This window comes from Oryzias melastigma, unplaced genomic scaffold, assembly GCF_002922805.2.
Source record: "Oryzias melastigma strain HK-1 unplaced genomic scaffold, ASM292280v2 sc00184, whole genome shotgun sequence".
Lineage (NCBI taxonomy): Eukaryota > Metazoa > Chordata > Actinopteri > Beloniformes > Adrianichthyidae > Oryzias > Oryzias melastigma.
In genome coordinates, this window is record NW_023416879.1 from 100,952 (window position 1) to 115,246 (window position 14,295).

The following is a 14,295-nucleotide window of genomic DNA, read 5'->3' on the forward strand; positions in this document are numbered from 1 at the left end:
CCCCTCAGTGGTGTAAAGTAAAGGTAGTAAGTCTGTTATAATAAAAAAACGACCTAAAGCCACTTTAGTTGTATTTTCCTCTTTTACTGAGGGACAATCTCACAAATTTAAATTAAAATATTCCAAAAATGAGGCTTTTTACAGCTACTATAAAGTTAAGAATAACTGTGATTAAAGTAGATTAATTAGATAAATGAATTGCAGGTCACGATTACAGAACCATGAATCACATGACAGCACAAGCGGAAATCCTCTGCATGAAACTGGCTTGTTGCTCATGCGATGCATCTGATCGTCACGTAAACCAGCTCTAAAATGCTACAAAGTCTTTGTCTTTGCTTCCTGCCAGCCGCAGACATGGTTAGTCATCCTGACTTGTGCGTCCACTCCCACACACAGATGTTCACACTGGAGTATTTTCTCTGTCTGAGGTCTGCAGACACCCAACTGTTCCTGTCCTCCAACACAGCTGGCAGTGTTGCAGATCTGAGAAAACTGTTGGTCAGTCTTGACTCCTTGTTGTCCGACCAGAAGGAGCTTCTTGTTCCGTCTTTTAGAAGTTGTCTGGTTGGCCTCATCTAGATAATCGGAATTTTGCATTGGTTCCATCACCTAAACCTTTTAGTTTTACAATTCAATCTCAAAAGTTGTACATATAAATACAGTACCCTTCTTGAATCAAAAGTGTTCCTTATCTGTATTTTATGCTGCATGGAACCATTATATATGATCAAAGACGATGTAACTCTTTCATTTTTAAAGTTGCCTAAATATATTCAGGTTATTAAATCATTACACATTAGTGTTAAAGGGGCCATACCACGATTTTCTTGAGCCTTTCAGAGTAATCTATATAATCATATATTACCTTTGGAACACTAAAATATTAAGTATTTATGAAATATGGGGTAATTTTGGAGAGTATTTTCCTACATGGAAGTAAAACGACTCTATTCTTGAAGCTCCACTTGCCACTGTCTGTGGGTGCCGGCCATTTCATCACATGATCCTAGAGACGTTCTTCAGCAGTGTGACTGTTTCTCCCTCAAAAATAAACATCTAAGGATTTAAATACACTCTGCATCTGCACTGTGCCCCACTAGGGTGGCGGCGGGGGCAACCCGGCGTCTAAAGTAACAAACTCCTGTTTGAGCTGGAATTTATTGAAGACAGGACACAACTGGAAGATTTATGGTATCCTGCATCCAAAATGAAAGTTTTCTGCTGATCATCATTAGCTCCGTGGAGAAATTGAGTGTTGATGTTTGACTGGGGGCGGAGCTGTCAGAGCAGACTCTTCCTGAAAGGGGCGGTCTCACTCTGTGACGTCAGATGATGAGGACCTGCTCGTTTTCGTGGGTATGGGAGGGGCTGCTGTTGACAGCCCATTTTTTAAAGGATTACTCTTAACCCTTCCGCTCTCTTTGGGTCCAGATGACTCCACCCACATATTGATGTGTGATTCCTTCCATGAAAAATGTGGACAAAGGTGGACAGGATTTTATGTCTGCCATGGACATTAGTGAAACTCAAAAATCAATGATAAAAAAAGTTCAGCGCACTGTCTTGTGGGGTCCAGATGACCCCACTTTTAATGTGAACAAGCCAAGGAGAGTGAAAGGGTTAAATGTGTGAACGGATCAAAATACCGCTTTGGGGTTCTTTATAGTAAGGATTGAACAGTATAATACACTTAAAAGCTCAAAAAGTTGTTTTTTTTATGGTCTGATCTCTTTAAACTTTGCATTGGTGCATGTCCATCTGCTTTTCAAAACTGTCTGTATATAGAGGATTTTCAAAATGAAGTCGCTGGCTGGTAGGAGAAGTCTGGTGTAGTTCTTGTCAGCAGGACCCAGTTCATCTGGGTGAGTCTGTGCTTTTGTGAAACTTGAGAAAGTGTGTCCAGACTGTAACAGACAAAGGATCGAGACTCGGCATCAACGGCATACTGAAGGCAAGCCAAAGCCTGCCTGCTGAGGGATCTGTCGTCATTCTTTCTGTAGACATGTACGCTTCTCACTTGGCCTTCGGCTATGAAATCCTAATTTTATTTTAGTCATCTGTCTTTGACTCTCCACTGTCTGCATGCTGTAGGGAAGTTTACAAACATAAGACTTGTTTTTTTACTGGAAACGTGTTGTCAAATGCAAGACAACTACATAGAACTAAAAATAAAGACGTGTATTTAAAACGATCTGTATTTCCCTTCTCTCTCTAAATAATGGATCTTCCTAGTTTGGTGGAATGTGTTAATATAATGCTTCCAGTTGTGATTCTTTTGACAATAAGACTCGAGGAGCAGCACTGCCCGAGCCAGCAGCTCACTCAGGTCTGATAACTTAGAACAAAGTGATATGGAACTTAGCGGATAATACAAAAGAATTAACATTTGTGCTTCTTTCAGGTGATGTACTTTACAAATGTTTGATATGTGTAAACCAAAAATATTCTGTTTTCAGACTATTAAATGAAATGCAAATTAATCAGTAACCTAAACAGAAGTTGATGTATGCAGTGGAAGAAGGCTACCACTGTTTTAAAATGCATGTCAGAAAAAAAAAGTCTTTTTATCACGGCTTTGCTCTGCATATCCTCCAGGACCTCTGTAACACAATCCATGTCTGGCAGACAGGCACCCTAGCAGCTGATTATAACTTTTATGTCATTTCAACAGCTATTTAATGGTGCTAACATAACATTCCTTCCCAATATAACCAATCATACTCCGGCGGTCTGCTTATGGGAATGCCAGACAGATGATCTCTGCTAGAAAACACGCTTCAAAGTTCCACTCCAACTTTATTTTTTCCTATTGTCAAAGTGTTCACAGTGGTCTTGTATTTGTGATCATGCAGTTTTTAGCCCAAATCAAAAAGCCTGTCAGTTTGTGAAACATTTTCTGCAAAACAGCTGGAGCTCATTTGAAATTAGCCTCTAGATCAGAGGTGTCAGACTCAATCACACAGGGGCCCAAATCCAGATCACACCTCGGGTCACGGGCCGAACAGGATAAACATTTAATGAACACTCCTAAACTAAGTTTTAAAACTTTAAAACCGGAACTTTTTAACATAATTGTTAATAATAAAAGGCAGGAATATTATTCCAGAATAAATCAACTTAAACCCTAAATAACTTTCAATATTTTACTCTCCATAAAAATATATTTTGTCAAAATTATACAAGTTAGAAATGAGCGCAAGATAACATCAGGTCATTAATAACAATAAATTAAAATGATCTAGGGGGCCGGATAGAATTACCTGGAGGGCCGGATCCGGCCCCTGGGCCTCGACTTGGACACATTAGCTCTAGATTGTAGTTGTGGTAGTTAACCTCACAAATTTCCCAGCATTCCTTTGTTTGCACTTTCTACCGCTGGCTTATAGCATCTCAGAAGCCCAAGCTAACATTAGCGTAGCAAAGAAACAGAGTGTAATATGGGAGCAATCCAGCCGCCCAGTTTTGATCCAGACGTTACTGGATCTACTTGACTTCAACTGGAGGATTTGGATTTAGAGCAATGCAGATCGCCGCGCGGGGCGGGCTACAGGTTTGCGGCTCGGAGCTTGTGGAGTTCTGGTTAGGAACAGTCAGCACGTCAAAAAAACGTATTCCTCGACATCATATGTGTCTCTCATTCATTCTGAGAGAGACATCCACAGACGGAGCTGGTAGCCCCTTCGACACGCGGCGTGGCGACAGCAGCAAATTCCCCGCGCGGGGCACGAGAATTTGTCACACAAATCGCGTTCGGTGCTTCATGGCTCCTCCTCCACCCAGCTGACTAGAGGAAGGAATGAATGAGTGAGGAGGTACTGGACAGCCCGCCGATGTCCCGCCTCCAGAGCCATAATTCCAACAATTATATGGAGTCTGTGTGTGTGCGTGCATGTGTTCATATCGTGTGTGAAGAAGAATTCAGATTATCCTGCATGTGGAAACACAGAACTGTTGGATTATTACAGTTTGGTTCTTCTCTGATTCTTTCTTCCAGAGGTGCCTAGAATTACCTCTGAGCCTCAAGATGTCGATGTGACGTCAGGAAACACCGTCTACTTCACCTGCAGAGCGGAAGGAAACCCAAAACCACAGATCATCTGGCTCAGGAACAAGTACGGAACAGTCCGGCTCCCAGCTGTACAGTAAACCTGGATTCAGAGCTCAGAAGAGAGAGTCACCAACACAGATTATTTTTGCATGTGCATTGATGTTGACAAAACTATTTTTATTTTTTATGTTTGTTTGTTTGTCAGCTGAGATCAGAATGATCAGCCAATTCTGAACATTTTTCAAAAACGTTGACCAGCTGATGCGTTACAACAGGGCTGCTCATTCCAGGTCCTCGAGATCCACCACCCTGTCTGTTGTCCAAATCTCCAAGCTCTGCCAGCTGCTTCTTAGCTTAGTCAGATGTCTTTACACTCTGATTGAATGAACACACCTGGTCCAGGTAATCAGCAGCAAGCAGTGCAGGGAGAGCTGGAAAACAGGCAGGGTGGTACATCTCGAGGACCAGGAATGGGCACCCCTGCGTTACATTGTCATTCAGACCATGTTTGGAATTAAAGAAAAAATGAGACAATTTAAAAATACAGTTAGAGGTAAGAAGTATTTGGCCACTGCAAACAACAAGAACACAAAATACATATTAATAATGACTCCAGGTAATAACATCAGTGGAACATCAAACCAGTTCATATGAATGTTGTGCAAACAGGCTGGATCCGAGTGATCAGAGGTGTAGCAGAGAGAACCCCGTTATTTTTCAAAATAAAAGATTGTAGAGACTCAAAATCCACGGACCGGTACCGGTCCGCAGCCCGGTGGTTGGGGACCACAGAGTCAGTGATGGCGCTGCTGCGGCACGGCCTCTAGATGTTCCCGGGCGCCCCCAGATCATGCATCCAGTCATCACTCAATTCAACATTTTCTTTAAAACCTGGGCTGTTGCAACGCAGCGTGTAAACATGCGGCTGCTGCCGTCTGATTACAAATACCACTGCCTATTTAGAGGAGAAATGTTGCAGTGAGGTCATAGTGCAGTGGCGCTTTGGCATATGTGACTGTAGTCTTAATTTCCTGCTTATGGGTGTGAGTCGCAGGACAGAGTGCAGGGAGGTTTGTCAGAAAAGCCTCAGTCTACATTAAAACGTGTCTCTCCTTTGTCAACTTGGCAGCCAAACTGACTTATGAACAGTCTACTAACTGCAAAACATGAAATTTATGAAAAATCCCTCTTTGTTTATCTAACAACTGATTAAAACAATGCACTAAATGAGTAAAAAGCACAGGGAGAGGGTTTACCGTAGATGGCACACATTTTTATGCTATTTATTGTGAAATGGTCAGTTGCTTATTTCATTTTTTTGCTTGCAGCAATGCTTTAAACATGCGGGATGACAGTCGTCTGAACCTACTGGAAGATGGCACGCTGATGATCCAAGACACCAGAGAGACCGATCAGGGAGTCTACCAATGCATGGCTAGAAATGTAGCCGGGGAGGTCAAGACTTCACAGGTCACTCTGCGATACTTTGGGGCCCCCAGTGAGTGATGGAGCTGTTCTCTTTTCAGTCTAACCTTCCATTGTCTACGTTTGCTTCCATCCTCTTAAGTCCGTCACTGTCTAAAATGGTGGCGCTCTGTAGATACCGGGGTCATCACTGTTTTGAGGAGTGATTCACTTCCTACTAAATTAGGATGTAAACTCAAATTCTTCCTTCTGAATATACAGTGGTGGACAAAAGTGTTGGTCTCCCTCAGTTAAAGAAGGACAAACCCACAATTCTCACTGAAATCACTTGAAACTTACAAAAGTAACAATAAACTAAAAAAAAATAGAACATTCAACAATCAAAACAATCAAAATCAGCCATCAATTTTGAATTGTTGATTAACATAATTATTTAAAAAACAAACTAATGAAACAGGCCTGGACAAAAATGATGGTACCTCAATAAAAGATTGAAAACTATTTGACCAGAGTGACATGATTAACTCAGGTGTGTCCTTTAATTGACATCACAGGTGTTTTATTTATTGTTACTTTTGTAAGTTTTGAGTGATTTCAGTGAGAATTGTGGGTTTGTCCTTCTTTAACTGAGGGCTACCAACACTTTTGTCCACCACTGTATGTCCTGATTCCACTCAAATCACTGACCAAATGAGGCCACAGAGTTCTTACAAACAAACCAACAGCAAGGTGTTAAGTTTTCATCTAAAGTTTTATGAGTTACTAAAAAAATAACCTTTTCTTAAAGGGGCCCAACCATGAAAACTCCACTTTTTGAGCTTTTCAGTGCATTATACTGTTCATTCCTCTCTATAAAGAACCCCAAAGTGGAATGTTGATCCATTCACACATTTCTGAGTTATCCTCTAAAACCCTGTGCACTCTGAACCAGCCCCTCCCATACCCACAAAAACGAGCGGGTCCTCACATTCTTACATCACAAGTTAAAAACCGCCCCTCTAGGAAGAGTCTGCTCTGCCCCCAGGCTAACACAAACACTGTCTCCACAAAGCTAGCAGTAATCAGCTAGCTTTGCGAGCCTCCCCACAGTTATGCAGACGCCGGCTGTCTGTTGTGAGCCAGTTCAGGAATGATAAAGAAACGCTCATTCGATTTTGTGTTCAAACTTGGTGCGGTGGCACCCACCAAAGAACATTCTAGTGAGAATTCTCCACGACATGTTGAGATGGATCCTGAATGTATCTGAGAATAGCACAAGCAGACAGATGGAAAACATTTGTTTTTGTCTGCGTTTTTTGACCAAATTTCACAGCAAAATTAGCCCATTAGCCATCACCATTCTGTCTGTGCCAAATTCTAAGGGAGAAACGCCCAGGATACACAGTATGTACATCAACATTTTTTTCTAAATGGATGTTTTTTTGTGGGTGACACGCTGAGGACAGTGGCTCTAGGTTGACGTCCTGAAATGGGCGGCACCCTCAAGGAGTAAAAAGGCGGAGCCTCAGAGATCAAGTCCTTTTACTTCTGGATATGAAAATAATTTGCATAAGTACCTCCTATTTCATGAATAATTTGTTTTAGTGTTCCAAAGGTAATACACTGCTCACAAAAATTAAAGGAACACTTTTTTATTGGGCCTGGCATGAATTGAATTAAACCTGTCTGATAATTTTCTGGTTGGTTAACCAGCTGAGGGCCTCGTTAATCAATTTCAGCTGTATTGGTGTTCATGAATTGACAACAGGTGCACTTCAGTGGCAACCATTAGAAAACCCTCCAAACAGGACTGGTGTTACATGTGGAGGTCATTTCAAGTTTCTCCCTCTTGATCTTTTTTGGCTGGTTTTCCACTCGTGCTGATTTTGGCTTGATAATTATCTCTACTGGCAGTATGAGGAGATTCCTTAACCCTACAGAAGTTGCACAGGTTGTTCAACTTCTCCAGGATGGCACATCCACACGTGCTGCAGCAAGAAGGTTTAATGTGTCTCCCAGCACAATCTCCAGAACATGGAGGAGATTTCAGGAGACTGGTGGTTATTCTGGGAGAGCTGGACAGGGCCGTAGAAGGTCCTCAACCCCTCAGCAGGACCCATACCTGCTCCTTTGTGCAAGGCGGAACAGGCTGAGCACTGCTCGTGCCCTACAGAATGACCTCCAGAGGGCCACTGGTGTGAATGTCTCTACCCAAACAATCAGGAACAGACTTCATGAAGGTGGCCTGAGGGCCCCACGTCCTGTAGTGGGTAGTGATGGGAATTCCGGCTCCTTTAAGGGAGCCGGCTCTTTCGGATCGGCTCACCAAAAAGAACAGACTCTTTCGGCTCCCAAACGGCTCTTTAGGTTGTTTTCTTGCTTTAAGTAATTTATTATCAACAATTATATAAAATTATGCACAAAATGTATTACTAATAAAAAAAACTTGTTTTTTTTTTGTAAATATGATTTTATTTCAGTCATATAAACAGAAAAATGAATAAAAATTATAATAAAATACAAAAATCAACTATTTACTACTCAACAGAGCTGTTCTATCAAATTTTTAACCATCTCTTTGTAAACAAATTCAACTTGAAAACAATATAAAACACTGCAAACCACAACATAAAAATATAGATTAAAAAGTGCTTTTGTTTCATCTGTAACAGTGAAATACTCCCATATTTTGCTGCGTTTTCTTGTGTCACTCATTGTTTTACCTTAATGTTATACTGTTTGTCTTGTGGCCACTGACTATCTTTTTCTCTTTCCTTCTGTGCGCCGCGAGTGTAACCTCCTCCTCTGCGCAGCGCGAACTCGCGGCACAAACACATATTGACCAATCGCGTGCGACATGAGGAGAAAAAAAGGGAGTGAGAGAGAGGCTTTCCCTCCGTGTGCTTTGCTACTGTTGTTGCTGCAAGTGTAACTACCGCCCCTCCTCCTCTGCTCAGCGCGAACACACACGTACCAAAAAAAATATTGACCAATCACGTGGGACATGCGGAGAAAAAAAGGGAGTGAGAGAGAGGAGGTGAGAGAGAAAAGACACGGCTCCCGACTTTCGGCTCCCAGCGAGGAGCCGGCTCGCGTCGTTCACTTCAAAGAGCCGTTTCGTTCGTGACCGACCCATTACTAGTAGTGGGCCCTGTGCTCACTGCCCAGCACCGTGGAGCTCCACTGGCATTTGCTCAAGAACACCAGAATTGGCAAGTCCACCACTGGCGCCCTGTACTTTTCACAGACGAGAGCAGGTTCACCCTGAGCACCTGTGATAGACGTGAAAGAGTCTGGAGAAGACGAGGAGAACGTTATGCTGCCTACAACGTGGTTCAACATGACAGGTTTGGTGGTGGGTCAGTGATGGTCTGGGGAGGCATATCCATGGAGGGACGCACAGACCTCTACTGCCTAGGAAATGGTGCTCTGACTGCCATAAGGTATCCAGATGAAATCCTTGAACCCATTGTCAGACCCTACGCTGGTGCAGTAGGTCCTGGTTTCCTCCTAATGCACGACAATGCCCGCCCTCACGTGTCAAGAGTATGCAGGCAGTACCTGGAGGATGAAGGAATTGAAACAATTGAATGGCCTTCACCATCCCCTGACTTAAACCCAATAGAACATCTCTGGGACATTATGTTTCGGTCCATTAGGCGCCGCCAGGTTGCTCCTCAGACTGTACAACAGCTCAGGGATGCCCTCACACAGATCTGGGAGGAAATGCCACAAGACACCATCCGTCGTCTCATTAGGAGCATGCCGCCACGTTGTCAAGCATGCATACAAGCTGGTGGGGGTCACACAAGATACTGAAAAGCAATTTGAGTTGCAGAAATTAAGTTTAGGAAAATATGGACTAGCCTGCCACATCTTCATTTCACTCTGATTTGATGGTGTCTACACAGTTGAGCCTCTGTAGGCTGAAAACTTTTATTTCCATTAAAAGACTTGGCATCCTTTTGTTCCTAAAACACTGCCCTGTCGTTTTTTGTATAGATATCCAACTTCATATTGAGATCTGATGTATCTAATGTGTTTCTTTAAAGTGCTCCTTTAATTTTTGAGAGCAGTGTATGAGATCATATACATGGATATAGTTTACTCTGAAGGACTTAAGAAAATCATGGTATGACCCCTTTAATTGTTTGAGTTGCAGTTTATATTTCAAATGTCTTTCCCTCAAAATTGTGCCAACCAGTGTGGAGGTGATCATTTCTCATTATGGATTATTATAGCAATAATCTTAATACATTCTGTCTTGTGTTCCTCCAGCTCGTCCAAGCTTTGTAATTCAGCCCCAGAACACAGAGGTTCTGGTTGGGGAGAGTGTGACCTTGGAGTGCAGTGCTACAGGTCAGCCACAGCCAAGAGTGTCCTGGACCAAAGGAGACCGCACTCCACTGCCAAACGACCCCCGCATCACAATTACTACCTCTGGTGGGCTTTATATCCAGAACGTGCTCCAAACTGATGGAGGACAGTACACCTGTTTTGCTTCTAATAATGTGGACACAATACATGCAACGGCATTCATCATTGTTCAAGGTAAGGCAGAGGCGAGTGCTACCAAGTTCAAACTAAAAGATAGATTGACTCCTTAATAATGGCAGGGGAAAATAAAATGTTGCAGCACTCTAGGATTGTATTATTTTTACAAAAAGAGCGCATTGTTTGTCATGTGCCCATATAACCCATGGACTTCTGTCATGCAGCCACCCCACAGTTCACAGTCACTCCACAGGACCAGACCGTCCTCGAGAGTCACACAGTCGAGTTCCCTTGTGAGGCCAATGGTTACCCACAGCCTGTAATTGCCTGGACTCGAGGTGGAAGCCCCCTGCCACTGGACCGTCGTCATGTCATCCTGTCGTCCGGGACGCTGCGCATCACTCGCGTTGTGGCCCATGATGAGGGCCAGTATGAGTGTCAGGCCGTGAGCGCCGTTGGGACTGTTCGCACTTCAGTTCAACTCAGGATCGAGCAGAGAGGCGAGTGTGTGTGGGGGTGTGTGTGTGTGTGTGTGGGGGTGTGTGCATTCGTGTGAGGGAGGTGTGTGTGTGGTGGGGGGGGGCTCAGTGTGCGTCACTATTTTCACTGTAATAGTTTCAGGTTTCTGCTTCCAATCGGCGAGAAATGCTAATCAAGAAAAATCCAAACCAGTCAGGTTTTGAGTGTCCGTATGAAGGCCGGGTTAAACATTTTTACAGCTGGTTTGAAACTGCAGAGAAATCCTGCATGACGGTTACTAGAGACGCTACAGGTACTCACGCTAAAAAACACGTTGGTAGAATCAATGTGGATCACGTTAAAAGTTGTTTTATTGAGGATGAATTCATCCAAACACATTTGAATGAGTTTCCGTGTCTCATCGTTGTGGTTTTATGACATTGTTTTGAAGAGAATTCTGTTAAAACTACACTAGAGCTTTAAGATGACAGCCCGCGCACCGTTTTACGTTTTTCAGTTAAAATAAACGTTCTAACAAGTAACCAGTTGGACCAATTATTTCCTTTTGGGTAACATGATAATCTAATGTTCTACATTTGTCTGAGGCTCACTGATCACCTCATTCCTACCGTGTTTACATCACATGACTGTCGGTACGGTGGCCACTTTGGTTCAGTTGTTCCACTCTCGGTTCGTTTCGTATTCAGACTGAGGAATCTCAGAGCGAACTGAAGTTTAGTCCGAATGGAAACGAACTGAGACCACCTGGAAAGATGTCTCAGTGAGTGGTTCCTGGTACAGAGAGGTGCTTATCTCCTGCCACAGCTCCATGGAGAAGATGGGTGTGTTTTTGTTGTAGACTGGGGGCGGAGCTTGCAGCACAGACTCTTCCTGGAGGGAGCTGTTGGCATTGTGCTCACGGGGGTGCAGAGAGGGAGTGGTGAAGCTTCTCTCATCTCCACCTACTTTGTTGTTTGCACATGCCACAGTTCCACTCTGAGCTGAATGTAACCCGTGTGTGGTCCTAATGTGACACATCGTGTTCTGCTGTAGGGCTGTTTGCTTTGTGGCTTCATGGAGACTTATTTGTACAAGAAACCAAAAAGCTAGTCAATGTTGTTAGAGGGAAATATCTGTTTGTAGCCTCTGTCAGGTTTTGTTTTTTGTTGGGTCATCATCAAGTTCAAGTTAAATCTAGGAGAGTATCCTAAACCAGACTGAGTTCTGCAAACCCTCATAGGTAAATACACACGTACTTTATGCACGGGAAAGCACTTCATCATTCCCAACGGATGAATGCATGTGTGTGTTTGCCCATGTAAAGGTGCGTGAGTGTGCACACACACGTTTACATGTGTCTCTAAAATGACAGGCTTTGGTTACACAAAAGTTTGTTGGTGTGTAACCTCAAATTGCTGGGTTTTTCTTTGTAGCAAAGCCTGTTAACATGTTTTAAAGTGCATGTTGCACCATGTTTCCTCCCTGTGAAAGAACTATGCAAAGCTGTACTGAAAGTGCTCTGCAATCTACTCTGGGAAAAGTGAGCCCAGATGAACTGGATGGTGGTATCAGTGGATGTGAAGCAGCTTTCAGCTCCTCAGTGTCCACAGGCTTTGAATATTGCTCTCTGCTGACTGTGTTGTGTGAAAGAGTTTAATCTGCAGTAATTTGATTGCAATATGCACTTGACATGTATTTTTCAGTGAGCCATAAATAATTAATGTGTGTATGTTTTAACTCATTCAGTAACGCCTGTTTTCACAAATGCTCCAAGGGACCTGACTGTGGAGTCTGGCCAGGATGTGCGGATTCCCTGCAGAGCTCAGGGCCAGCCGGAGCCCGTGCTCACCTGGAACAAGGTCAGAGCCTGGACCTTAGCAGAAAACTCCTGACACTGGGCAGGGGTGTTAGAACAGATGAATAAGAATGAGCAACTTGATAAAATTCATTTTAGCAAAGGGGATGTGTCTATGGTTAATATTCATTAGACTTGCTGCTTCTTTGTGTCTTTGTTTTAGGATGGAATACAGGTGACAGAAAGTGGAAAGTTCCACATCAGTCCTGAAGGCTACCTGGAGGTGAGGGACGTGGGTACGGCAGATGCTGGGCGCTATGAGTGTACTGCGCGCAACCCTATAGGCTACCAGGCTGCTGGCATGGTGCTGACTGTTACTGGTAAGGGATGTTTTTAACCCTCGTGTTCTCTTATGGGGTCCAGATGACCCCATCCTTACATTGATGTGTGATCCTCCCATCACAAAGCTGGACAGGATTTCATGTCTGCCACAGACACTAGAGAAGATAAAAAATCCTTGAAAAGAAAAGTTCAGCGGGCTGTCTTGTGGGTCCAGATGATAGGTAGGGGGTAGGTAAGGGTCATGTGTTTCACTTTTGGAGGGAGGAGTGAGTGCAAACAGTTAACTGCAAACATTCTCTGAACCAAGTTGTGACGTCATCTTCCTGTTGGTCTCCTCCCGTCAACCACAGAAACCCAGCTGTCGCTAGAATAACCTCAAACTGGCAAAATACTCTGAAAATAAACAGTTTAGATTTAGAAATGCATGTTGACTTGTTGTTGAATTGAATAGTTAAAAAAGTATTTATTAAACAGGCTCACACAACAGGGATGCTACACTGAGAAAATGTCTAAATATTGAGCTTTAGAGCCATTGAGCTGGCTGTGTCCTCTAGTTAGCATTGCAATGTACGTCGTGTCGAAACATTCAGCCTTGGTCATGCGTCTTCGAGACAGCACCATGACCCAGAGGGTTAATGACTCAGAACAGCTAAGAGCACACTGTGTCCTTGGATGAGCCCGGATCTGTTCCGTGGTTGTGGAACAGTTCTGTTCAGGACAGTATAAAACATGCAAACACCTGATGGAGGTCACATGACACCCCAGAGCATTGTTGCATATCCATGACAACCACCTTCCTTATGGAGCACAAATGGAGAAAAGCAGCAACATGTGTTTTTATTTTATGGACATATTAGCCTCCACCTCCGTTAAAGTAAGTGTTCATTGATGTCTCTAACATGTGTGTGAAGGACAGACGACAGGCGGATGTTCGTCTGACAGGCCGCGGTTTTGAAAGTAACAGGAAGACTGAAAGTTACATATTAATGTACGGAAATACACTTTCTAAAAAACGTTGCCATTTGATTGGCCAAAATGATTTACTTTCCATAATAATAATAGTAATAACACATTTTAATGAGCTTTTAAATGTTATCAGATACTTCAAGAAAACATACACAATAGCATTAAATGTACAAAGATGAAATCAACATATCTGGTGAAATGAGAAGAAGAGGAAATAAAAAGAGGCTTGGAAAAGATGAGTTTGAAGTTGTTAAAGACCCTCTCCAATGAAAATGTTCCTTTTAGTGTTTTTAACATGTTCTTGTAGCATTTTAGTCATGATGAAGGACATAAATAAAGTAAATTAAGATTAAACTGTATTTCTGAGTATTTCTTTAGTCAAATCGATGTGAATAAGGAGCAGAAAAGAAAAACTGCCTCATAAATATTGTAGTTGTTACCTATAAACTACAATCAGCAGGCCACAGTCTCTCTGCTGCGCCACATTCTGATCATCCACCGTCAGACAAATAGATCCATGAATGTCTTTGTTTTCCTGGTCCGCTGGAATCTGGGTCAGAACTGTACGACTCAATAGCTCTGAGATTTCTCACTTTTTTTGTTGCACTGCTAATGTTAGTTTGGAGAGTGAGGGGCTGTAAGCTAGAGGGAGACAGTGTAAACAAAGGGATGATGTGAAAGATGTGCAGGCTGCACTCACAGTCAACAGAGGTGAATTTCCAATAAACTACTGCTGCTCTGCAGAAACTAAGAAACTATGTTATAGAAAACAAACCCTTTGGGG

General features: G+C 43.0%; 1 protein-coding gene across 5 annotated transcripts in view; it reads left to right on the forward strand.

Moving 5' to 3' along the window:
* The window catches only part of LOC112138617 (peroxidasin), a 96,654-nt gene that overhangs the window by 59,469 nt on the left and 22,890 nt on the right, over window positions 1-14,295 (forward strand). For all 5 annotated transcript variants that reach the window (XM_024261192.2, XM_024261193.2, XM_024261194.2 and 2 more), the window contains 6 exons: window positions 3,998-4,115; window positions 5,380-5,549; window positions 9,734-10,006; window positions 10,174-10,449; window positions 12,155-12,267; window positions 12,427-12,583. In XM_024261192.2, coding sequence (XP_024116960.1) covers window positions 3,998-4,115; window positions 5,380-5,549; window positions 9,734-10,006; window positions 10,174-10,449; window positions 12,155-12,267; window positions 12,427-12,583 — 1,107 coding nt within the window. The remainder of the gene's footprint in view (window positions 1-3,997; window positions 4,116-5,379; window positions 5,550-9,733; window positions 10,007-10,173; window positions 10,450-12,154; window positions 12,268-12,426; window positions 12,584-14,295) is intronic.